Genomic DNA, 26,091 nt, shown 5'->3' with positions numbered 1-26,091 from the left:
TGAAGAGTTGTTTGTTTCCGTCCAGAATCTGAAACCCGAAATGTGTGGCGTTTGTGTGTTTTGTGCTTTTTCCTTTTACTTTTTTTTGCAATTGCTGTTTCTCTCATTTGGTCTTGTCCAGGGCCCCCGAATCCCCGACGAACCCGTCCGGAAGGCATCGCAGCGCAGCATCAAAGTGGCAGACAGATATAGCCGGCTCAGCTTCGTAAGACCCAACGCCATGAACCAACCGAATGACTTTTTCCCGCGATCCGTGATAAACAAAGGCACATCATAACATGGCCGTAGCCCCCGTAAAGGGCTATATTCGCACAATCGCAATCGTAAAATCATGGGGCCATAATCGTAGCCGTGTCGCAGTGGTTTCATTCCGCGTGGCAGTAGTAAATGTCGCTTCTTCGCTCGCAAGCAGGCGCTTCTGTGTCGGGAGTCCATTCGTGGCTTATTGTTCTACTTCGGTTTCGTGTAGCTTGGGCCCTTCAGCCCGAGGTATCAGCAGTCGGGAATGGAGGACTTGATCCCTTGCTCCTCTTAAAGAAGGGAAAGTCTATCATTCGGAATCTGCTCGGCCGTTTCTTAAGTGCCTTGCCTTCGGCTCGGCCAATGCTACCGCCAAACGGCGACGAATCGTCGTCTCCATGCGGCACATCTCGGTCTCGTTCGCGCTCGCGGTCCCGCTCTCGACGCGGCGACGTCGGAGACCCCTTAAGGCTGAGAGGCGACATGTTGAACGCGGGGACGCTGAGGGTCCGCTCTCCCGACTCGTTGCTGACAATGCTGGTGCCCTGCGTGCTGGGTGACAGCGTCATCTTGCCCGTGGCCACGCTCGCAGCTTGTGAGCCCCAGTCGGCGGGGAAGCCAGCGGATAAGCTGCCTTCGGTCGTCTCGCTCGTCCGGTGTTTTGACGGGGCCAGCTTGCCCTCCATCGGGTCGTCTGGTCGATGGCAGGTGAACGGATCACCGTCTGTCACGTCTCTGACGGCGTCGAATGAAGAAGGCACTCCAAAGGCCATGCCGTTGACATCTGGGTGCTGCTCCACGGGAGTGTGAGGATCGTGGCCGGACTTGGCTGTGGACGGACTCGGTGCGGGTGAAATCTCGAGCTTCAGCTCGCTGTCGTTTTCGACTGGGAAGCTCCTCGTTCGCCGGTGCTGTTCGGTCGGGCCAGCCGGTTCCGGCTCCCTGGCCTGTTCCTCCTGCACCTTGGTTTCAAAGATCTTCTTGTTAATGTGAAGCTCCTTGACGGTGTATTCCATGGCCGGCATTATTTCAGCCACGCCTTGGAACAGCGGAATGGCAAACATGTTCATGAAGCCGAGCTGGGCGTTTGACAGGGAAAGAATGTCCTTCTTCGGAGGCGCCATGAGGGACGACGGAATTTCAAGCTCGTCTTCCATCGAGGCTTGTCTCGAAAACTCCTCCGAGAGCATATGCATCCACTTTAACGCTGTCGAATGACGACGTGCCTGTCAACGGGTCAGTATCGCCCACTTATACTTCGGCGCTGGAATAAAAAAAAATAATAATACAGAGGAAGAGAAAGGAAAAGAAAGAAAAGAGGAGGGAGTAGAGGAGGGACAAAGTATCCTCTATCCTGCACATTCCACATGTCATGCAACACATACCACGTTGCTAATGTCTGCGCACTTGATAAGGAGCGAGCACACGAGAACCTTGGCATCTTCCAACTGACGCCCATTCCACTTGGCAGGGTTGCCGTCGGCCTCAAAGCTCTTCTTGAGCGCCGCCAGCTTCTTCATGTAGTCGAAATGGAGGCCCATGTCCGTCGCCAAGATGGAGCTAATCATCAAGCCGCGCATCTTGCGATCTTCAAAGACTGCGGGCCAATACCTGCGGAGGATCTGCGAGAAGGCGGCGCAATGGAAGGACTCTAGGACAGATCGGTCATTGTACAGCTGCGCTAGCGGGGCGTTGAGCGTGGTGAGGAAGCCATTGTTGACGCCCGGATGGCCGACGTCATGGCCAATGGCCGTGACGAGGAGGGTCAATGCCTCGTAGGAGGTGACGATGGAGGCGATGGGCGACCTGTGCACCTTGTGCCTCGGTTGCGACCAGGTCGGGTACGGGGGGAACGAGCCAATGTGGACGAGGAAATTGAACGTCGCCTGGAGGACGTCCACCACGTGGCGGAAGTTGTGGTAGGGCACAAAGCTGTTGTATGCAGCACGGCATGCGACCAGGAAGCTAATGAGTTGGTCTGAGATCATTGGTCAGATTCGACTCCGGCGGCTGAGCGGATGCAGGCATCTTTCAGGGGAGGGGGAGGGGGGTTGCTTATTGTCTTAGCACCGCATGGGGTGGACAAAGACGGGCACGCTGCAGCAGACTTACCTGTGGGTATCCGCCACCTCGCGAGGTCTGGCGAAGTCAGGGCATGCTTGAACATTTGCAGCGCAGCCACCAGCAGCTCGTCGTCGGAGAATTCGTGGGCATCAAAGTGCCAGCGGCCGACGGCCTCGGCGATGACGGCTTGGCGCTCAGACGAAACGGCAATGTGCGCGCTGGCGATCTGGTCATCCTCGGGAGACAGGCGGCAGATTCCGTTCATGAGGCCCGAGACCATGGCCTCGCGGAGGTAGGCAAAGGGCTTCTGCTCATTGACGCCGACCCAGGATCGCTTCCGGCCCTTTGTAATCTCCATCATGGCCTGCTGGTCGCGGGCAGCGTCCCGATGGGCCTTATAAGCGCATATCTCGAGTGTCGCGATGCACTTGGGGCCCAGGGGGCTGATGATCACGTCGACGGCGCCGAGGTCCAAGCACCTCCTAATGAGCTTACGACTGACGGGCTGGGAGCCGGAAGCGTTGGGCGAGGGCTCGGTGGTGCCGTCGGTCATTTGTTCGCGGGAATCGGGATAGCTGATGATGGGGATGGGGACGACGAGCTTGGAGATGCTGCGCAGGTGCGCCTCGGTGATGAGCCTCTGCAGCAGCGCCAGGCCGTAGAGGTTCTCGTCGGGGGTGTGAATCTCGGAGTCGCGGCTGACGAAGTTGGGGTCGGCAGAGGAGGCATTCGGTAGGGGGTCGGGTACCCATTCGTCATGGGGCGTGTCCAAGAGGACCATGGTTGGCGTCATGTCCATCATGGAGCCGGCTTCGTGAAGCTGCATCAGCTTCTCCATGCAGGCAGCGCCGGTGGCACAGACGTGGACTATATAGGATGCGACATGGCGAGTCAGTAAGGAGCGACGGGGAGTCTAGGGACGCAGCAGGAACCAACCGTCGCCAAAGGCGTCGAGCAGCGGCTGGACGAGTTCTCGAACGCGATCGCGGTGCCAATCGGGGGTAGCGCCTGTCGGCAAGGCCGCGGGATCGTCTGGTTCGGCGCGCAGCAGCCGGGCCTCCCCAACGCTGCGATTGACGTAAATGACATGGCAAGCGAGGCTGTCCATGGTGGGCAACGGAAGGCTACCAGTCTCGCGACTGGAGCACGTTGGCCACACGGGGCAAGGGTTGCGGCGCGCAAGGCTATGGGCGGCACGAGGCGACTGGACAATTCGAGCTGAGGGCGTCTCGGGAGCTTCGACCTTGGTTGAGCCAGCGTCGACGAGGCGCGCGAGACGTGAGGGAGCTCCACAGACCGCGGACAAGGGGATCGATCGCCAGAGCTCGAGGCGTGAGAGAGCCGGAGTAAGAGAGCAGCGGTGGTGGTGGAGGGAGGAGGCTGGACGTTTGGTGCGGTCCTCGGGCGCGCGCGCAGACTCGACAGGGAGAAAGTTCAAAAAGGAAAGCGGTTGTTGTGATGGGAGATTGCGACAGGGCGGCCGAGGCGACGATGGGAAGGCGGGAGACTCTGTGTGTTCCAGAAGAAAGCGCCTTTGGCTTAGAAATTGGGGAGAAAATGTGAGGTTAAAGGAACGAGTTGAAGAAGGTTCAATGGCGGCGACGCGGGATGAGGAGCATCGAGTTTAGCTGCGTGTGTGTAAGGTAATAGTGTGTGTACAGTAGTGTGTGTGTGTGTGTGTCTGACGCCGGATCGTGGCGGACGACGATTCACCAGAAATAGGGAAGAAAAAAAGACAAGATAAAAGGGAACAAAGATGGAAGAACAAGAGAAGGTGCTCCCTGCAGCACACACACAGCCAAGTGCGTGTCCGGACAGGTTTTGGGTGAGTCGTCGAACGGGACAAAAAGGGAAAAGGAAGGGAAGAAACGGTAGTTGGTCGACGGGACGCAAGACGCAGCCGCAGCTCGCGGAACAAGCAGAGAAGAGTCGAAGGCGACCTCTGGAGTCGCACAAGAAGTGGAAGAGCGAGAGAGAGGGTGTGTCTTAGACGCTTGGCGCACGCGGGCGGGTCCAAGGGGGGGCCCTCTGAGTGGCTTTGGGTGCAGTGGCTTTTGCGTCGTCGTAGGAGCCTCCGGGGCCCTATTTGGGGCCTGTTCGGGGGGGTTCGATTAGGTAGAATGGCAGCTGGAGCCCCGAGGTCGACGACCCTGGGCTGGACAGCGGACTGCAACGGGCTCCCGAGCCAGCGCTGAGCAGAGCAAGCACCAAGCCACAGCAGCGCTCAGGCTCGCAGAGCGAAGCAGCTGGGCTGGCTGGCAACCTGTGGTAACCGAATGGAACCCGACCCGAACGAATCTGACGGGCCTTGATGCTGTGGATGGCGCGCAGTGGCGTGTGGCTGCCCTGTGGACGCTGGCCTGGCCTGGTTCCGGCGCCGCAGCAGCACAGTGGAGAGCAGCGAGCGTCTAGCGGCGCTTCTAGCTCGTCCTTGGTGTCTCGCCCTGCAAGGCCTTGGGCTGGAGGATGCTCGGAAAGATTCTGGGCACGACTGGGGGGGCGCAAGATGCAGGCTTTGGGCCGGCTTGCTGCTGTTGCTGCTGCTGCTGCTGCTGCTAGTCGGCCGGGCTAGTGCAAGTGGTGTCGGACGCTGGCGGAGGGGCAAGACGTCAGCCGTGCGAGAGGGATCGGCGCGAGGGCGTTTCTGGCAGGGCGATGCGATGCGATGCGATGCGATGTGATGAGATGCCGTCAGTGTCGAGCGAGACGGCAGATTGCGAGAGGCAGCAATTGAGGGCTCAAGCGAGCTGCAGACGAGGCCGAAGCGAGTCGCTGCTGGAGCGTCGCCGTCGTCTGGTCTGGTCTGGTCTGGTCTGGTTTCAACGGCCAAGGGCGGCTGGACAAAGGCGGATGGGGGGGTGGTTTGGGAAGCAGGGAGCAGCTGCGAGGTGAGACGGCGCAGACGAGAGCCAAGGCGAGTACCTGCGTTGGAGGAGAGGGGGAAGCACGGGGCGCCAGTAGCTGACAAGTAGGTACTGAACCCTGATGGCAAACTTGTCCGTCCTCTCTCAAGGGAGCTGGACGACGAAAGCACGAGGCACAGTAGGTAGTGATGGAGCGAGCAACAGGCGAGAAGAGTCATGGGCAAGGGAACCTGCTCGACGACGCCATGGCGCGACGGGCTGCGGTTGCTTGGGCTGAGGCGAATCGGGCGCGGCGCCTCCAATCTATTCTTGCCCAGGAAATGGAGGGGGGAATAATCCAAACAGGGACGGCCGATGGGAAAGGGCTTCGATATATCAAGGTGCCGGAGCGACGAACAAAAGGCGAGCCCTATCTGGGACTCGATTCCGTGCAGCTGCAGTGCTTGGGGGAGAGGAGCACCACCTCAGGCAGTGGAAGGTACAGATCGGTACCGAGACTTCGAGCGCCGGGCTCCGTTATCATCCATCGCGACTCCCTACCGAGTGCATGTGCCTACACGTACATGTAATGTAATAGTACCTAGTATGCACTGTGCTGGACTGCACCTGCCACTGCATACATACAGAGATGGACATGACTATCTTGGCACTCTGCTGCTGTTAATGCTTGCGGTTTTGACACGTCCAACAGGCGACTCGTCATGTCCAGGCGCGGTACCAAGGCTCCGGTCAGGTCCCGGTGGACGGAAGCGTGGGGAGACAGTGTCCAGGCCATCGGTCGCGTCGCTGCGATTACATAGGTAGGTAAGCAGCCCATCCAATACCTTACATTACCTTACCTTTCTACTGTACGAGTACATGCTTCACACCTTGCAGATAATTGACAGCGTGGAGGCCCGCTCTGCTGCTTGCTTCCACTTGCTAAGGTACCTGTCACTTCAATGATGCCATGGAGGTATGTAGGTATGTACCAGTAAAAGGCATCAGCAGCCCTACCTACCTTGCTTGCTTGCTTGCTTAGTTGTGCTTGCTCCATGATCTGGCAATTAAAAGGCTGGGCTGCCAATGAGTCCCAGCAACAGACAGCTCACAATGAACCACGAGGACTACCTTACAAGTCATCATCAACCCGGGAATGTACAAGTACCAGCATGTACATGCCGGTCGGGGGGAAGGACCAGGGTAGCTCCCCATGTTCCACCCCAGCACAAAAGAGACAAGAACAGAAAGAGACACACACAAAAAAGACAAGCTCCAGACATTGGGCAAAGAGCAGCGCCGTGATTGATGCAAGGCGCACATCCCCGGCCGCTGAATGGCCCCAAAAAAACAAAACAAAATCGACCAGAATGGGGGACCCAAGAGTGCGGAGGTGCTGATGCATGCATGCAGGTTTGGCTGTGGGCTGGATTTGGACCACTCACGAGCGAGCCGGCCGCTTTTTGACTCAAGCCATGGAAGTCTTCCATGAAGAAAGAAAGAACATGGAAGGCTGCAACGAAGTTTCTGGGCGAGGGAAGGGATTGAAACTTTGGGGTTTGAGGGGGGGAGTGAAGTGAAGGGGTGGAAAAAAAAGAGGGGAAGAGGATCCCTTTTTGGGCGCTGCCGGCGCTCCACCCGGTGAAGGCATGTTGCGGCCAATCACGGACAGCCGCAGCCGGTTCAAGGGCCTTCGCTTTCGCTGCAGCGCCTTTTCTTTCCAACAAGGGGAGATCAAGGACCAGACGCTGGGGGAATGGTGGATGGATGATGGCATCATGGAGGCAACTTTGAAGGATAGCCTCGATCTCTTAGTTGAGCGTTGATGGCACTCAGATCGGGGGAACCCTGGCCGCGTGCCTCGGGAACCGTGGCGGCAGTTTTGCGTCTTTGTATTGTACAAGTGCCTAGGTAATGATATGTTGACTCAACAATACAGGTGCCTACGGAATCGTTTGACACCACACGACAGACGACAGCAACATCAAATCACATCCTGGAGGCCAATCCCAGCTTCCACGTCGCCCTGCCGGCTGCATCACGCACGCCAGAGCATCAGATTGCGCTCGCACTGTGCCGCCCCCCCATGCCGCCCACCTGCACTGCTACTGTGATACTCTGATGCTCGCTCTTCTTTCAGATCTCGGGTTCCTCCTGTTTTGTAATGTGTGTCCCGCGCGGCGCTGGTGGTGGTGCTACAAGCAGGATTTTTCTGGCCTGCTGCACAGTTCAATCTCGAGGTGCTTGACTCTGCTTTGCTTTGTTGGCTTCCGGCCGCTGGTTCATGAAAATCATTTGCATCATCGAAGCTTGAATGCTGGTACTGTGCTTCGTACAGTGGGTACCTAGGTAGGTAGGTAAGGTACAAGGCCATGGGAACCACCTGGCATGCAGCAACGCAACCTGGCAGTTTGCACCGGCATCGCGATTGGTCCTTGTTGGGAAAAGATAATACAACACCATCACAAGTTTCTTCTAGAGAACGGACGGGTAGGTAGAAGCAGAGAAGGACAAGGTTGCGGAAAAGCCACCCAGGCGCACGCACGAGCCCTCGAGTCTTTGGTCGCAGCCTCCCAATTTCTTTAGACCGATCTCGGCCGGCCCGACGATGCGAAAAGCCAACACCCTCCTCCTCAGCCTCTGAAACGAGGGAGGGGACTCGTACGAGAGAGAATGAAGAGCCGATGCTGCTAAAGAAGCCCAGATCCGACCATCCGCGGCTACTACGAGTACTACTTGGATGGCTTGTTCTCGCAACAAGGGACCAAAAGGCACAATTCACACGGCCTGGCTCGCTAGTTACCTACCTGCTTGTATCAATATCCTCGGCATCACTTCCCTGCAGCAATACGCGCCATCAACCCTGGAGGCAGCAAAATGAGAAATACGACTTCATGCCTGCCCAAAGCCTCCCTCTCCCTCCATCCCTCCTCACCCATGGCACCGGGCTTTGCAGCCCAGCCTGGCAGGGGGGAGTTGTTACCAGGCAGGGCAACCGCAGCAAGAACCAGGGTGGAGATGATGGGATTTCGCCTAGGCCACGGTTATTTAAACGATATGGGACAAGTTCGACCAGGGCTGCTGCTGGAGGCCGGTGGATCTGCACGTTCTGTTCAGCTCACGGCAAACTGCAGGGGGGGCTTATTTGATCATGTTTGAGAGAAAGCCAAAGAGGAACAACAACAACAACGAAAGCAACAACAGAAAGAAGGGACAAGAAAGCAACCTAAAAACGGGACAAAGGCAGAAGGGCGCAACGGAGAGGGCGCACGCTTGGCCTTTTCGAAGAAAAAAAGAAAGGAAAAAGAAAGGAGCGGGAAGAAGGGCACCTACGTCAAAGGCGCAGGCGTCAGTTGCTGTCTTGGTCCCTTGCATAGAATCGAATCGCCTCCTCTACGAGTAGCAGTAGTAGTACTACGCCTACCTCCGCTTGCTCCGTTCCGAACAGATACAAGTACTATCGGACGGCTAGTGATATTTTCTTTTTTCCCCCTTCTTCTGCAAGCCAGAGAGACGATGGATCGAGGCTACGGACTTGGCCGCTCGGGTACGGAGGCGCGGAGGCCCGTTAGCACGGGCAGCCACATGCCCTATGTCCACCTTGAGCGGTCTTGGTTGCTGAATGCTGTTCCTGTAAGAGCCGAGATCGTGGAGACGGCGAAACGCGGCGAGCCCTGTCGGTTTTCTTCCAGCTTTCTGTGAGAATCAGGCGCGCTCGGAGAGATTACCGCTCGGTCTCGCCTTGCTTGATGATGAGTATTACTACCCGTTGGCCCCGTTGTTGTGTCTGTTAGTGGTGACTTCTTTGCCCTCTTGTAGCATCTCATACTAATATTGTAGACTCCATTGACGTAGCATCAACTACTACTGCTAGTTGTTTGGATTAAATGTGCCGTACGGAGCATTTCTCGGGAACCGAAGAAAGCTGGACACTGATCCCCAGCGTTGTGCCGTTGCCTCACTGTTTTGCCCTGACTGGATTCCGCGATCGGCACGTTGGTTGCTTGGGGGTTGAGGGCTGACGGACATGGGAAGTCGAGAGAGCACCTCGTCAACAAGAAACCAGGCACAATACACACATACATACATACATACCGAGCCCCCCCTGTGCCTGGATGTGCATGCTAGTATTACTATTAATATTGATTCGGCCTCTTCCATGTTCTTTTTTATTGCAAGGGGACGTGGCCGTCGAAATCAGCAACCACGCTGCCGCACTGTCCAGCTTCAGCCCCCCGATGCCTTGCAAGGGCTCACGATGACCCTTTTTCTCCGTACAGCAGCCCTTGCGTACGAAATTGATATATCTGGCCTTTGCAGGTCCGTACGATCCGTACAAGAGTCCAGATCATAAGCTGGTGCCCGGTCCCATACTGTGCGTCAGCTACCTATGTACGTATGTACTCCAAGTCTGTCACCGAAAGCGCCACTCTCACAAGCAAATCCTCTACAATACCTAGGTACTTTCCCTCTCATCGGCAACCCACAGCTCAGAAGCGCGCGAAGAGAATGTGTCACCACCCTATGACTACTAGCGTGCGTTGTTGTAATACATACATAGTAATACATACACACAGACATAAGGGTTCTTAGAAGCTGAGAAAAAAGAAAAAGAAAAAAGAAAAAAAAAGAGCCGCATCTCCGGCAGCGCTTCCCGGTCACGCAAGCAAGCCTCGAGATTCGCGGCAAAACAAGTCCCGACAACATCGGACCTTGAGGTAGCCAGCCCTAATAACCGACTCTTGCTAGTTTCGATTCAGAATTTCCCGGGACTGCCGTTTGCCCTCTTCACCTGTCCTGTCCTGTGGTTTTTTTCTTCTTTTCTTTTCTGGGGGAGGGTTTATTTGCTTGTTTGCTTGTTTGCTCTTTTTTTGCTTGGTTAGGCGCGCGCAAGAAGGTTCCTGTTCTGGACAACGCCCAACCACTCACTCACTCGACTCCACCCATCATCATATCAAGTCAAGTCAAGCCAAGTCGAGTCAAAAGTCTGAATGACTTCTAGACAGTCCGGCGCGTGCCGAAGAGACGAGTGAGTTCCGGTAGTAAAGAAGGCTGCACTCCATGTTTGTCCATTCGTCAAAAGAATGGGTGGCAGCACCGATGGACTAATGCAGTGATCCCGTGGAGTTGGTTCCAGAGCACGAGTCAATTCAGAAGTGGTACCGGTTCGTGTCATCGTCTTGTTCTAGAAGATCCACCTTGAGCAACAGCAATAGCAGCAGCAACAGCAACAGTAGCAGCAACAGCAAAAGAAGCGTTGGTCTCGTGTGTGTGTGTGTGTGTGTGTGTGTGTGTGTGTGTGTGTGTGTGTGTTAGTCAAGTTACTACAGTGTAATACATAGTACTGTAGTTGGTCTTGTAAGATTCCGTCGATCGCGCTGTTTCTTCTCCGATGCCTGGGAAAGCGCATCTCCATTCCTTTTTTGGCGGCTTCTAGCGGCATTCTAGAAAGAGTTTTCTTTTCTTCCAGAGGTTCTTCCTTTTCTTTTCCGTTTTCTGTTCAGCTTCGCAAGGGACCAACCACCACACCCTACCAACTCAAATCCTTTTTTTTTTCTCTTCTTTTTTTTCTTTTCCCTTTCTTTTCTTTTTATCTCTTCCATCTTTCTCGCACTCGATGGCGGTTTTGGTCCGAGCGCCCGCACTTCATCTTAAACCCGACCTCCGCCGCTCCACCCGCGGACTCTCCTTTGCTCTGTCCCTCTGTCTCTCTGTCTCTCTCTCTCTATCGCGGTAATGCTCTGTATCGGCATCAACTGCATGGATCCCTCGGTTCCCCCAAAAGTGATTCGTCTCCAGTTGTTTCTTTTTATAAACACTATGATGAGCCTGTTGTGCTTGTCATGCTGATCCCCCTCGCGTGATTGTGCTCCCCAGCAAAATAAATGCATGCTATTTTCATACCCATCTGCTGCGTGTTCCCCTTGTCTCTCGCATCGCCCATCTTCCCAATATTTTCCAAAACTTCATGCATGCTGCTCCACCCCCCATCATACCCTCCTCCTCCTCCTCCCACCCCCTTTTTTTGTTTTCTCTTCCCCTCGTGGGATTCGGGTCATTCGCCGGGTAATACGTCTGACCACGACCAAGACTGGCTTTTTTTCTCCCTCTGTCGTGTCATCACTTTATATTCGCACTTTAAGAGAACAAGGTGGTTATTACTATCTATGCAGTACTAGTTCAGGTGTGAATACTTTGGCGCTTACATGTCCTCTATCCCGGAAGTTCGGGATGTTGATTCAATTCATCCTTCGGAATGCAATCCGAACCCGATTGCCTGATTTCAATGACAAAGAGTCCGTTGACGACACAGCCTACACACTACTGTCCAACTCTCTCTATTATCGAGCCATCTGATCATGGTGTGTATCATCCGTATAGCCAACCACTTACAAACTCGCTACAACACTCCGCATCATCATCATCATCATCATCCATCATCCACAGGCCCTCTGTCCTGAGTCCCGTTCAGAAAAGCTTCCCTTGCATCCTCTCTCCCTTGCTCTTATTATTCTACATCCCTGTTCTTCATCACCTGAGGCGTCAAAATGCCTCAATTCTGCATTGTCTCTCATCGCCATCTCCTGTAGTGGTAGTAGTGCTACTACCAGTACTATATATGTATCTCTGATGTGGCAGCTCTTGGACCTGTTCCCTTGCATAATCGCCCTGCATCACCCTGCATATTCAACACCTAGCCCAGACCAATCCAATCCAATCCTGTCAAGCCCCAATTATCAACACACTTGATTGGGACGCTGCAGCCATACATAACAGGCTCCCTGTATTGAAACATGCATTTGTTGTCCAGAATCGCTTCGCTGTTCCTTTCGTCCTGCAAGTCTGGAATAGACAACTCCTACAAAAAAGCCATCAAGTGCAGCCGGCACTGCATGTTGGGTAGTTGACGCAGCCACTCACAGCCCTCCACGAACACACGACGATCCCCGTCCGATTAGTATACACGTCCAGACACATCATCATCCTTTTCAATCCAAAACACATGAGAACAACAACCATTGAGCAGCATGTATCCAAGTAGTACTAGGTAGTCGAAACTAATCCGCCCACAGCACCATGACCGAAACGAAACGAAACGAAACGTCTACACAAGATCCCCGGGGGAAAGCCCCCCCTAAATCGCGAAAATGCCCTGCTCGCTAATCAACCACCCCAAGAAAACATCCATCTATCTCACCTCGGCATGAACTTGCACCAATCTCCATCTACCATCATGCCCTTTCTTTCTTTCTTTTCTTTCCCCCCCATCTTCTTCGCTCCGAGAAAAACAGAGAGGGGAAAAAACCCACTTGACAAATTCGCGCTTCTGCAACAACCATTTGAAACAAGGCTCTAGCCAGAAAGTTCCCAAGTCTCTTGCTAGATTTAAACTCCATTTCTATAAAAACCCCCCCATACATATGGCGCCATAGCAAGATGGATCTCGGTAGCTCCGTGTCTCCTCTTCTTGTTCTTGCATCCTTTCGTTCTTATCGATCCACTGTCTGGGTTCTAGTAGTTTATCTTGTAATCTTCATCTACTAGTAGCTCAGTCTTGACAAGCATTTCTCTTATCGTTCCCCCAATGCATTTTCTTCGACTGCGCCTCCTCCTCCGTCGATCCCCGTTAAACAGCCTTCCAATACTAGACAAGGCTCTTTATCTGGATGGAGTAGTTGAAACAGAGGGATGAAACTACAGATTCTCGTAGACATGTGCTACTCGCTTATCGACTGACGTGTAGATCCTCCAGAACATACGTACAGCAGTCTATCTCCCTTTCTGAATGGCTACCTGTAAGGCAATATCCAGTGATAGCACTAAAAGAAAAGCATGCCATGTCCCGTCTCTGAACAAAGAACGAGAAACCTCATGAATCATGCTCAACATCTCTCGCCCCTCCAAATATACACCGATCTTTACCCTACAACGTCCCCGAGACCCTCACACGAACCAATGATTCCATAGACCTTTCCAGTGAAAAAACACCATTTCCCATCCCCCCTCCCCCATCCATATATTTCACAAAGCACACATCGTACATCATCATACGCCATTATAGCCCATCATGCCATCCATCACAATCACAAACAAAGCAGCCCTCGCTCGCCCCATCAAGCATCAACACATGACTCGCCACACAAACTTGGGCTTCCAAGACTCCTCCCACACACAAATCCCGCCACCGCCCATTCAAATCCTCCCCCCCCCCTGCCCTTCCTTTCAAGCTTCCCCAGATCGTCCAAGATGGCATCAACACTTTTGCATGTGCAAGCGTCACATGTATGTACGTGATACATCATATTCCCACTTCCGAGGGGGGGGAGACCCAAGATCGTGGCGAAAAAATGAGGTTTGTGGATCCTTTGCCAAGGACCTCTCATTGTGGTAATGTACCATGTTATTACTACATCTTCTCTATTCTGACAGTAATGCTCATTGACACTCAAAATACATACTCATTCCCATCCTTCTCCAACTGGAACCGGCCTGATGCATCCTATGTACATGCCAATCATCAATTCATCGGCTCAAAGGCCGTCCCTCGTTGTCCCGTCAAGCGGGCTCATCGTCATCTAAAGCTCTATCCACTTGTACACGTCCAGTGTGTGCCTTTGTGTGCGTGTGTCCGTGCCTGTATGCCGTTGTCGCTCCTTTTGTTTCGCTTGTTCCTCTTAGCAGCTTCTGCTCAGGTCATCTCACATGTACCCACGGCCCACACGAAATGTCTATATATGCAAATGCCGTAGTCGATAAGAGACGTGTTCGTATCATGTTTTCATCAACCCGGGCCTTCATCCATCTTCATCACATCAACTCGCTGCGAGCGGCGTTATCGCCCTCAATGTGAATTTCAGCAACCACATCCTCATCCTCGCCACCCGAGGGCCCAGTAGGCACGGTCAGAACCTCCTCGTGGGCGCCCGCGGGAGACGGTGCTTCTCCGTTGGCGAATCCGTTCACGGAGCCGGCCGATGCCATGTGAGTATCGGCTTCAAACAAGTCTTCCCGAGAGCCACCTCGCTCATCGGCAGACGAATCGAACTGTGCGTCGTCACTAGCATAGTCGGCAGCGGTCGATCCCTCGGCGCCACTACCGTCGAGGTTGTTGAAGCTCCAGCTCTGCGTCATGTCGAATTTGGGCGCCGCAATTTGGTAGCTGCTTGAAGCGCCCAAGCCCTCGTCTTCAATGCTTCGGATCGCCTCCTCATAAGGGGGCAGCTCCGCGTCTTGGCTATCCGACAGTGACTTGATCGTGGTGCGAGGAGCGCCGGAACTCGAGCCCAGGGTTCTGCCAAGGCCGTCGTCGGACTCACCCTCGTCGTCGCCGCTCGTGTCCGTGTTGTACTTTTCAAAGATCTTGGCAAATCGCGGGCCACCTAGGTGACCGTTGGTGCGGCGGCGGTAGAAGAGCAGATACGCTGCGCTCGTCACCACCGACGACGGATCGGACACGGCTGAAACGGAAGAATCTGATGCCATCAAGTTAGCTCGTAATTCATTCTGCACTTGCGGCGTGTTCTCGATGGGTCGAAACTCACCATTGTAGTTGTACCACCGCCCATCGACAAAGTTCTTTGCGTAAGCGGTGTAGTGACCTCCGCCCAGCCCACCATAATGGTCATCGACGGCGATGAGGTCGTAAATCTCTTGCTTTCCTTCTTCCTTTTGAATGACGCGCGAGGTGAGATCGAGGCCCTCAATGGGAAAGTCGACCAGCACGTCCAACTTGTCTCGTCGCCATCCAGAGCTGCTGAAGCGCTTGAGGTGGGCAACCAGATAGTCCGGCGACTTCCACAGATCAAACTTCTTGCTCGCTCTCCGGTGCTCTTTGCATCGCGGGCAGTACCACATGTCTTGCTCCGACAAAACTTCGGCTCTTTCGAACTCGTCGAGGCACTCATCCAGGGTAATGCCCCGGGATCGACGGGATTGGCGCTTCCTCTGGCTGATCTTGAGAGCAGGATCGTTGATAGTCTCCAGGTCGACAAATGTCTTGGCTCCCTGGCTCGCATCCTGCTTCTTTCCAGTGTAGCCAAACACGGTCTCCCAGGCCTCCTCACTCCAATCAACAACTAGGCCCTCGTACAGTCGAATCAGGGGGCCGCCATCGGCTACTGCCGGAGGAGTTGGTTCAGACTCGACAATGGGCGAGCGCTGCACGTGCTTTCCAGCACGCATCTGCTTGTCACGACGCTTGTTACCCTTTTTGCCATATGTCTTATGGTTCTTGAACTTCTTGCGGCCCCCAGTACCCATTTTCTGAGGCCGATTTGCACCAGTTCGAGCCAAGGTCTACACATTGATATTGGTCAGCAGGACGAGCATGCAGCAGGAGTTGAAGTGATGCCATGAAGGGAATCGCAACCCGTCGTCTTGTAGTGTATGGAGAACTGTGTGGCATAAGATGAAAACAAAACCGAGTCAAATTAGAATAACTTACCCGAGCGCCGTGAGGCACGTCCTCCTCGCTGGATTCGTCCGCCATGCGGGTCTGTGATGACTCTTGCTGTGGGTTCTCCTCTTCGTTGCTGCTCTCCTCGTTACCAGAGGCGGTGCTGTTCCAGCTCTCAGGGCTTGGCTGGTCTTCCTCCTCCCTCCGATCCTCGGGAATCCGATCCGCAAGCTTCGGAAGCGTCTTGTGGTTGTCAACATTGGTCCAGCCCGTGGGGACGGTTCCGTCGGTACGGTTAGCAAAATAGCTGAGCTCGAAAAGACCCTGCAGCTCTGGGTCGAGGAACTCGCCCGGCTGGATGAACTTGGGGCGCTGAGAGTTGAAATGGCGGAGAAGCTGGGGCTGATTGGGCAAAGGCAGCTCAGGCGGAGGCATGGCAGCGGCATTGGCGCTGGCAATGCTCGCAGCGTCCTTCATAGTCACGTCAACAATGTCATCTTCTCCCTCGACAGAGTTTGCGACCACCTTTCCGTCTCCAGAGGAGTCGGCGTCGGACGCAGTGGTGATGACCATGTCTGCCTCCGAGCCTTCGGCGTTTTGCTGTTCCTTGAACTTTGACCAGGTAGAGAAGGTTGCGACCCTCTCCAGAACCTTGCGCTTAATCATGTCGTAGCTAGACGCCTCCTCCCTGGTCAGGGTGATGAAATGCGGAGGAGAGGTACCCTCAGGTACTTTGCCGGTGCCGTATGGGCGTCGGTGCAGGACCGGTACCACCATGGTGTCATACTTGGGGTCATTCCACTCCTCGGTGGCCTCGGCCGGGGTGTCGTCGAGGTCCAGCATTGAGCGAGGCTTCTTCTGGTAGCCTTTGGCAGGCCAGTTGGTAGGCACGGCTTCCAGTTCGTGGAAGGTCGCAACGTCGTTTGCACCAATCTCTTCCGACACATCTCCGCTGTTGTCATAGATTTTGAAGAAGCGATCTTTGAACTCTTCAGCGCCCATGAGGCGGTTCGGCGGCACTCCAGTACGAATCGACAAGAACGACTTGAGAGCCTCGATGGAGCTATGCTTGGGTAGCTCAACCTCAAACATGACCGGGACATCGTTGAGAGGGAAGAACTTGACAGTCTTGGACCACATGTTCTCGACGGGCAAGGGCAGCGTCAGATTGTTGAAGGGGTCAAACGTGATGCTGATCTTGCCACACTCTGGGCATTTGAGGGTTGACTTGTACATTCCGGTGAAGAGATCCGCAATGACGGAATCGTCTCGCTTTCGTGTAATGTCCCACACCTTGTCGGCCATTTCCTTGATCGCCTCTGGGTTGTTGATCATGTCGTCTGTCGAGTCCGGCTTTTCAATGTACGGTTTCTTCTTGATGCGGCTCAGATCTTCTTGGAGAGCATCGAGCAAGAAGCCGAGGAACTCCTGGGAGTCCTGCTGGCCCCAGCCGGCAAAGGTGCTTCGGCAGCGGCCAACGGTGTTTTTGAAGTCCCGCGGGCTGACTGAGCCTCTGCCTTCATCGTAAATCTCCCTCAATAGCGAGCCATAGGCCATGGCGACCTTGCCGTTGTAACCCAGGGGGTTGGTCTTGTTGAGCTCGGAGACGTACGCATCCGTCAGGAAGTACTTTGTCAACTCCTCTACACTGCGGACGCATTGCAGCGCCGAGTTCATGTAGCAGGTGTTCCCCAGATTGTGCAGACCCACGGCGCCAACACTGCGGCCATTCCTCTTCTTCTGTATCCTGCCACGAGTGGTGGGCCCCTCTGAGGAGCTGGGACTGGTTCGATTGTTCAACGGTTTGGACAACGCCATATCATTAGTACGCGTGGGTATCGCCTTCTCGACCAGTGACCGGCTCGTGCAGGTGCTCACCCAGAGATCCTTGCTGACCAACTCGTCCACAATAAGGGTTTGGTCAGTCACAAGGTCAAAGAGCTGGATGGAGGCGGAGCCATTGTAGTTGGGGTTCACAGTATGATCCGCAAGCCTAGAGACTCGTCTGGCATCTTTGGAACTGCCGAACGTGGCAAGATCAACGAGCAGATGCGACCAGCCAGACTCTGCCGTTCCGCTGGAGCCCTCGTCGCGGCCGGGCGAATCGGGAGGTGTCGTGAGGAGGGCCGGAGCTTTAGCCGGAGCTGTAGTCTTGGCAGGAGCCTGTTGTGCTTGGAGCAGCTCGGTGTCGACCAACCACAGACGAACTTTGCGGTCCATCGGAATGCCTGAGAGGCGTTTTATATCCTTGATGAACGTCTGAGCGTGATACTTGCGGCTTCTGACCAAGGCAAGAGGAGGAGGGTTCTCGGCCTTCAGAGTCTGTTCAATTGGCAGCGGGCTCAGCATCGACCAAAGCCGGTGCACCCGGAAGATAGGGGGGTGCAGCTCAAAGACGATCTCAGTAGGAGACTGGGCGTCGACGGCAGTGTTGATGGCCGTCCGAATGATGGGCTTCTGCCCCTCTACCATGCCGTACCAATCCATGACCAGTTTCCACGCATCTTCGGGGAAGAGTTCGAATGACTGCTGATCGAGCCCTGGCTTGAGCCGAACGAAATCCTCACGGCCAGGCTCCTGGATGACTTCCTCGATGATGTCGGAGTTGTCGACCGGGCCCAATGATATTTCAGCCTCGTCGACCTTGCCGGAGCGTAAGGACAGCGCCTTATCCATCCATGTGCGCGATACAATATAGGCTTGATCGCCCTCCTGCGGCAGCTTTTCCGCCGAAGCCTTGAGGAGCATTTCGATAATCTTGACCTGCTCAATGAGTGGAGGAGGAGGGGCAGCTGCAGTGAAACAGAGTTGATGTGTCAGTAACTGTGCAATCTTGAAACTTGACTGTTCTTCCCCAAGACATTTGTACTCCATGTGACAGTTCTTTTTCTTTATTATCGCTTTTCATTGTCGAAACTTACATTGAGCGGCGGCGTCAGCGCCGTTGTTGTCCAAGGGCTTGGAGTCCGAGGCTTCAACATCAACGCTCATGGCGCGGGGCAGCTCCGCCGAGGGGTGGGAGGACGATGCCATCTCCACGTCTCCGGCACTGGTGGCGGCATCGCCATTCTTATTGGGGATGGTTTCGGGATCCATGCTGGATGCTCGTCGCTTCAACGGAGAGGATGAGCGTTGGGGCAGATCAGCATCTCCGTTCACAAGAACCTTCCTGGGGATGAGGAAGGGTGACTGGCTCCTAGCGTAGGTGCGCACGGAGCTCGCGTCGTCTCCTCCTCGTTCGCTGTCGATCGAGGGCTCGGGATAGAAGGAGGTGCCGGGGGACGAGGCAACAGAGGAAGCGTAGTCGGCAGACACGAGAGACGAGGCGATCTGGGCCTGTGCCTGGGTCTGCAGCCGCGGGGGCACGCTGGAGGCGGTTACGGAGCCGGCACGGACGTAGAGCGGCGCTTCAAGCCCGGAGGCTATGGGCGTGGCGGAAAAGGAGAGGGCGGCGGCGTCGTCGTCGGGCTCGCACGAGGGGATGGCGGTGTCTGGCGATGGCGAGGTCGGGGCGTCGAGATCGATGGTCAAGGGACGGGCGAGCTTTCTCTTCTTTGAGGAAGACGTCTTGACAGTGAGCTGCCCGGGCAGCTCTGGGGGGGGAAACGGCGGGAGCGGGTTGGCGGCAGAGGCGATGGGGATGGCCGTGTACTTGTACCTGCTCTAGACACAGACACAGGTGCAGACACAGACGCAGACGGAGACGCAGCACGCAGCAGACCGTCGCCGAGGGGTTGACAGAGCAGAGGCAGGGCCACCGGACATCGGGGCAGTGGAGGCGGCGTTTGTTTCGTGCAGTCCTCTGGGCAAGGCGGTGATTGACGGGCTGTGTGGGGCGAGGTGTCAGCTATTTCTGGATCTGGACGGCTTTTTTTTTCCTCCTTCTTTTTTTTTCTATCGGGTTTTTTTTTCCTATTTGCAGCGGCTTGAAGGGGCAAAAGACGTCACAAGCGGCGGCCGTTGCTGCAGCACCAGAGGCGACGGCGTGATGCTGGCGCATCTGCGAGTTACCTCTGGCTCTGGCTGTGGTTCCGGGCCGTGGGTGTGATGATGCAAGGGAAGGGGGATGACTAAGGCAGAGTAGATGAAAACAAAGTAGGTAAAGGTAGAGAGCAAGGGTAGGAAGAGTGAAGAGAGAAGCTGAAGTAGAAGCTGAAGCCAAAAAAGAAAAAAAAAAAAGCAGAACAACGGAACAGGCACATGCGAATGGCCATGGTCATGGTCATGTCCATGTATTTGTCGATGCAACTCGCTCTCGCTGCTTGCAGCACAGCATGAGGGACGGACGGGAGGGTGGATTGGGTGGGCTGAAGCGCTGGGCTGGGCTGGCCTGGACTGGGCATAGCGCCACCGTCTCTGTGCCGTGGTGCCTGACTGTGACCTACCTTCTGTCGGCCAGTGTGTGTCCCTGTAATATCCTGCTGTAATTCGTACCTGGCCAAGTGCGAAGAGGGGGAGAATAAGAAAAAAAGATTTGAACAGAAAGACGCCCGCAAGCCTGAAAAAGAGGGTACGAGTCAACTCGTACGTACGTACGTGCGCGTATGCCTGCTCGTCCTTTGCAGGTTCCTTATGTTTCTTTTCCTGCTTTGCTGCCGAGGCTAACCTGATGCAAAGCCCCCCTCCTGGGAAAAAAAATTCACAAGTAAAAGGAAATAAAACAACAAAGAAGGGTCGAGTACGAGTAGTCCGTACAGGAAACAAGAGAAAAGAGAATAGAAGTGAATCGAAGGAAGGGCACAGAAAAAGTCGAACTGGGGAACGAGGAAAAAAAAAAAATTGAGCTGACACCCAAAAGAGGAACAGCGGGATCTGGGTTAGGGCCCCGTTTTGTACGTAACCGCGCCTTGGTCGATTTGGGTGAGCGAGGGTGATGATGCCGCCGTGATGAAGCTGCAGATATGGTACGTACTGTACGAGCACACGACAGAAGAACAAGGTGCAGTTTGTCAGTAATAGTGCCTTGAACCTGGTTGAAGAATCGTAGAACTTCGAGTCAATCGCGGGCTGTGTGTGTGTGTTTGTGTGTGTGCTCTATCGCAGAGGTCTGTTAAGTCATACAATGCGAAGGCAAGCAGGAAGAAGATGCAAAAGAAAACAAAACAAGTGCAGAAAGGAAGAAGAAGAAGAAGCCAGAGAAACTCCACTGGCCTGCCGTAGGCGTCAGTACCTGTAAGTACCTAGGGAGGTACTCGTAGGCGATTAAAGGTTCTCCCTTCCGCTCCAGCTACCACAAAGCTACATGGCGGGGCAGTCCCACTACGAAGCCTCGAGTGAATCGAGTCTAGGTACCTTACTCTCGTACCTACGTACCAACTGCAGTCAATGCAACGCATCAGCCGGCATTGCCAGCGCACAAGCCAGAAAGGAGCCAACTGCCGGTGCTCTCGTTACCTGTAAATACTGGTTTTGGGTGCGAAAGTGCGCCTCTGGTATTGGTATTGGAATTGGGAGATCATGTCACCACCTCTGAACATTGGCAAATACCTACGATACAAATCATCAGCAGGCTTTACTTTCCCGGGCTTCCAGCTGTGGCAATAGGTATTCATGACTGCCCTTCAGTTTTCCAGTGAAGCCCGCCGCTGTGGCGGATTATTGGCGTCTGCCGGATCAACAACCATGCGGGCAGACCGAGCCTGGGAATAAATCACCAATACTTCTATGCCCGAGTCGATTGAATGCTGATGCTGTAGCTCGCATCTCCTCGGATACATGCCTGACCTCGCTTGTGTGTCAGTGTCCCTGCATATTGGCACAGCATATACTCATTAGAGCCTTGCATACCTACCTAGGTACCTACCTACCTACCTACTACTAATTTAGTAGCCGCCAGTATGTCCTCAAGTTTACGGCTGTCACAATGCACAGTCGTACACGGTTGCTTGCAAGCCAGGCCTCTCAACGACGGCAGCTTCTCAAGCGACTCTAAGAGGGCCAACATGGCGTAATAGGTAGTACCGAGGTTGGGTTAAACGTGTCGTTCTAACTGTACAGCTTCGTGTAACCGTTCCGTGGATGAAGCCGGGTGAGCCCTGGTAGCCAAAGCAGTCATCGTCACCAAGTAGTTCCAAGCAGTCCAAAGATCCGATTCTTGTCCAAGAAGGCGACCTCTAACCCGAAAGCACGTTACCCTATCCCCCCCCTCCTCCTTCAGATATACCCAGACGTAGAGAAGGAGGAGGAGAGAGCTCTAATGTGTGTACCGTAATTGATACCCTCTGTCCAACTCTCGCCCCAATGTAACTTCCTTTGCTTGTGCAGCATCAGACATCTATCGTGTTTTCCTTTGCCTGTTCCCTCTTTCTGTGTGACCATAGGAAATTCATCATAATTCATCAACGTGCCGTCTCACTCAAAGCTTGGGGTCCGTCTCTTCGAATTCGGCAATGTCCTTGACGGGGCGAGCTCCAGAGCTTGCCCGCAGTCCGGCCTTGTACAGTCGCCCGTCGGTAATCTCCACGGCCGAGTCTACCGCGGATGCAATGTTGCTTGGCGTTTCCAAGAGTTCCGGGGCCGTCTGGGGAAGCCCCAGCTCCTTGGCTTTGGAAAGGAGTGATGTTCGTTGCTCTTCGGGAACTGTTTGTCTCGTCTTCAAATGTCCCTCCAAAAGGTCAAGGCTCGCCCGGTCCTCCTTGGAAACGCCTTCCAGTCCCGACTCCTTCAAGAGGTCCGCGACCTTCGAATCCCGCTCGTCCGAACCCCTAGCACACAAGTGAACCGAAAGACGAGCTCGGCTGCTCGAGAATGGGCTAAAGTATTTGTCAAAGAAGCTAATCATGTCGGCCTTTGTAATTGGTTTCACGTGGGCTGCATCTTGGTGGGCTGGATTTCAGACGCATTAGTATTTCGCATGGATGAAGCGCGGAACAACCAAAGTTCGTCAGTCACTTACCTTGCTCAAAGTCATAATACTCGCTGGAAATTTGGGCCCAATGCCTGTTGGTCTCTTGGTCGAGGTTGCGCAGCTTTTCGAGCCTCTTGTTGATCAAACTCCGCTTGTGGCCCTCGAAATCGTCTTCCGTCATGTTCTTGAGCATCTCACCGAACAGGACCAAGAAGGCCTCGATGCGCTTGTCGAGGTAGTCGGGAGTTCTGTCGCTCTGGATCATGATGCGGAAGCCATATGTGGTGACAAAGGGCCGCATATTCGTGAAGACAATGTATCCTAGCTGCTCTTTTGTCCTCAGCTGGTCGAATGCGGGCTCGTGGATCATCTGGTCCAACAACAGAGTCTTTGCGCGCGTCTGTCGGTCGCCCTTCTCGCCAATGTAGAGGCATGTCTCGACGCAGTGGTTGACATTTGCAGGGTCTTTCAGCGTCTTCTTGTAGACGAAGTTTGACCCGGGCGGCAGGATGAGCGAACGGATGATGGGCCACTGAGACTTGGGCAAGACGCGAGGCTTCAAGGCAGACAGAACCGTATCCGTTGCTCTCAGCGCATCGCCCTTGTTCATATTGCCATGTGCGTAAACCTCGATGTGCATCTGGGCCAGCAGTTGCCTCTGGAATTCCCGCACATCGTCTACCGTGACTTCTCGCAGTTCCACGGCAAGCTCTTCGACCAGAGAGTCATGCTCAGCGTTGAGCCACGACGTATAATCCCCGGATTGTTGATACGCCGAATGAAGCTGCCAATTGTCGTAGTTACGAGTAACGCGCTCCTTGACGACGGTGAAGCGATCGTCCTTGATTGGGAGATCGCGTAGCGTGGCGGTGACTTGCTCAAGAAGAACGGGAAGCTTGTCATTGTATCCCGAGACTTCGATGCACAGGCCTCGGATGTCGAGGGACACCGTGTACTCGAGTCCTGCAAGCGTTGCATCGTATGAGTACTCTTCCAACGCATCGCGCACCAGCTCCGTAAACAGCTTGGCCTTGACGTAGCTCTGAGAGGAGGCGTTCACGAGTGGAATGTTGAGGACCACAATGACATTGGCCTTGGGCACCCAGAAAGTGTCGTCCTTTTTCCACCAAGTTCGAGCCGCTTCATCGTTTCGCAGGATCCGAGGCGCCAACGCGGGCTCCGACACTTCCTTCTTCTCCACCTCGAGCCTGTTGGGTATGAAGGCGTTCTTGTGAGGCAGATGTAGCTCTGACAGCCGGCTCTGGCTTGGAGTCTCCATGGCGCGCTTCCAATCCTCCATCTGGTCCTTTGGAATCCTCTCGTATCTATACTCGGTACCATACCACTTCTCCTTCTTGTCCCAGGTGCCCGGGTAGGTTTGTGAAACCACGCAGAGACGAAGATTGTCTGGGCGGAACTTGGCCAGAGCCTGCTGGATGAGGTCTGCGTCAAAGGTGCGCATAAGGCTGTAGCCACTCAACAACCACTCTCGCGGCAACGGCTTCTGCATCACGGAGCTGACTCTGCTCGTGAACCGGCTCGCGGGAGCCTTTTCTCTGTACTTGAATTCGATGTCGGCCATGATCTTTTGCTCCTGGAAAATCCATTCTTGAGGAGGCGTTTCGCGCAGGAGAGCAATGTACTGGAAAAAGACGTTGACAATTTGGGGATAGACTTTCAGGCCCTGTGGTGTCAAGCTGTTAGAGAGGGCATATCTGGGGAATGCAAAACATGCATGCATAAGCTTACCTCTTCCGTCAGTCGGATCTGGACCTCAAAGACACCGGGCGTGCCGGGGCAGATCGGAGAAGCACCGGCAGAGAGACCATTGGCCCAGCCCTTGTTTTTGATATATGACATGATGCTGCCGGGTCCCTCGTGGCCAATGAGGTGAGAGCAGTATCGACCAGGCTGTGTTTCGTACAGGTGCTCCTCGTCAAGGAATGGGAAGAACAAGTGCAGCTCCCTGGTGTCCATGACTGGCTTCGCGAAGAATTGCACACCAATGTCGCTCTCGCGGAACGGAGGCTCCTCTGTCCATCTGTTGGGAGGCAGATTCTTGTTGACAATGTCGGAGAAGAACTCGACGGTCCATTTCTGGAGGACGTCAAGGGGCTCACGGCCCAGAATGACGAGCTTCATGCGATTGGCAGAGTAGTGCTTGGCATGGAACTCGATGAACTTGTCTCTGACATTGATCCCCTTGGACTCCGGGATGGTCTTGAGCACCTCCAGGTTGCCGGTAGAGAAGTGGCAGAAAGGGTGCTTCGGGTTCGACAGAGACTTGGCGAGCTGGTGGATGCGCCAGGTGTCATTCTGCAGGTTCTTCTTGTTCTCCGAGTCGACGGCCTGGAGCTCCCTGTCCAAAGTGCTGGACAAGAAGAGCGGCTCAATGAAGAACTGCGCAAAGCGGTCGAGGGCCCCGCGCAGAGGCGAGGGGTTGGCATCTGACGGATTTTGGCCATTGGCTGGCTTGGCCGCCACCTCGAAGTAGTAATTGGTCGACGTAGAGGCTGTATACGCATTGGAGTGGCCGGAGTTTGCAGACAGGTATTGGCTGTACTCGTTCTCGATGGGGAACTTTTTCGTGCCCATGAACAAGAGCTACCATTGGCAAGAGGGTTAGTCCGGCTGCTGCATCACAGGACGCGCAATTGATGGGCGAGGACGACAATTGCAGGGCGGGAGAAGGATCGTGAGAAACAAAGAGGGACCCAACCACTAGGTAGGCAATCCAACAAACAGGGGATAATCAAAGGGGACCACCGCTTACATGTTCAACTGCGTGTGCCATGCCAGGCATCTCAGCCTCGTCACTGTAGTTGCCCACGTTGACGTCAAGCGCCGCGCTGGCCTTGTCCGCCTCCGGATCGTGCGCCAGCAGAGCCTCGAGCCCGTTCTCCAGGCGGATGACCCTGTACTCGCGCTCGTCTATCGACGGCTTCTCCAGCTTGTCGGTCAGGAGCACAACCGACGATGGGCGACTGGGGCCTTGGGCCTCAGCCTTGACCGGCGCCGGCACTCGCTCCATTGCGGGGGATTTCACGAAGCGTCCAGAGTCCGACTTGCAAGCATCAACAGACGGCAGAGCGCGGGAGACGGCTTCGAACAGAGAGGCAGCTCAGCTGAAGGGCCCTGAAAGGATTGGACGGGGTAGGCGAGCTATGGGTATGGGCTGCTGGTGGTTTTTGTAGGTAAGGTAAGTGGCGGGCTGGCTGACTGATGCGAGTCCCGTTGCGGTGTGTGTGAGGCTTGTAGGTATATGCTTAGTGGGGAAGAGGCGCCACCTTGTCTATTTAGGTCGGAAGACGGCAAAATCAGCAATAGGGAGCTGGCTGCGGTTTGGTGGGATTAATGTGGTTGGATGCCGTTGGTGATGAGGCTTTCGCGTGGTCTTCAATCGGATTCAATGGTTGTTGTCGGAAGCTGCAATTGGTGGGAATCGGACCTTTCGTGGTGCAGTCGCCGAGTCTGAACGGCGAGTCGCAAAGGAGAGGAGGGAGAGGAGGGAGAGGAGGAGGAGGAGCAAGGGGAAAAGGGGGCGACAGACGCTCTTTGTCTGCTCTGACGCAAGGCGATAAGCAAGCAGGCAAGTAATCCCAAGCGGCGCTTCTGCGCTTGGATGAATGGTGCCAACGAGTTTCTGCATGTAGAAAATCAGCGCGAATGTGCGTTTAGATGGAAGAGCTGCGTGCTGATGG

General features: G+C 54.7%; 3 protein-coding genes across 3 annotated transcripts; all 3 read right to left on the bottom strand.

The window, feature by feature from the left end:
* Window positions 1-479: 479 nt before the first annotated feature.
* On the bottom strand, window positions 480-3,412 carry TRIREDRAFT_102655 (phosphodiesterase; the record flags this gene model as incomplete). The annotated part of the gene is made up of 4 exons (XM_006961154.1): window positions 480-1,466; window positions 1,626-2,218; window positions 2,353-3,171; window positions 3,241-3,412. 4 exons carry the CDS (start codon window positions 3,410-3,412, stop codon window positions 480-482), a joined length of 2,571 nt encoding a protein of 856 aa, XP_006961216.1.
* A 10,214-nt stretch (window positions 3,413-13,626) lies between these two features.
* TRIREDRAFT_119664 (uncharacterized protein) lies at window positions 13,627-19,308 on the bottom strand (the record flags this gene model as incomplete). The annotated part of the gene is made up of 5 exons (XM_006961153.1): window positions 13,627-14,620; window positions 14,690-15,443; window positions 15,592-18,335; window positions 18,465-19,206; window positions 19,237-19,308. 5 exons carry the CDS (start codon window positions 19,306-19,308, stop codon window positions 13,956-13,958), a joined length of 4,977 nt encoding a protein of 1,658 aa, XP_006961215.1. The 3' UTR covers window positions 13,627-13,955.
* Window positions 19,309-21,743: 2,435 nt separating this feature from the next.
* TRIREDRAFT_73809 (metallopeptidase) lies at window positions 21,744-25,421 on the bottom strand (the record flags this gene model as incomplete). Its single annotated transcript, XM_006961152.1, has 5 exons — window positions 21,744-22,081; window positions 22,223-22,368; window positions 22,439-24,074; window positions 24,140-24,994; window positions 25,164-25,421. The coding sequence occupies 5 exons, from the start codon at window positions 25,419-25,421 to the stop codon at window positions 21,899-21,901; spliced, it is 3,078 nt and encodes a 1,025-aa protein (XP_006961214.1). The 3' UTR covers window positions 21,744-21,898.
* Between the last annotated feature and the right edge of the window lie 670 nt (window positions 25,422-26,091).

This window comes from Trichoderma reesei (genome assembly GCF_000167675.1).
Source record: "Trichoderma reesei QM6a unplaced genomic scaffold TRIREscaffold_1, whole genome shotgun sequence".
NCBI lineage: Eukaryota > Fungi > Ascomycota > Sordariomycetes > Hypocreales > Hypocreaceae > Trichoderma > Trichoderma reesei.
Note: the sequence above shows the minus strand (reverse complement) of the source record. Positions and strands in the feature narration are given on the sequence as shown.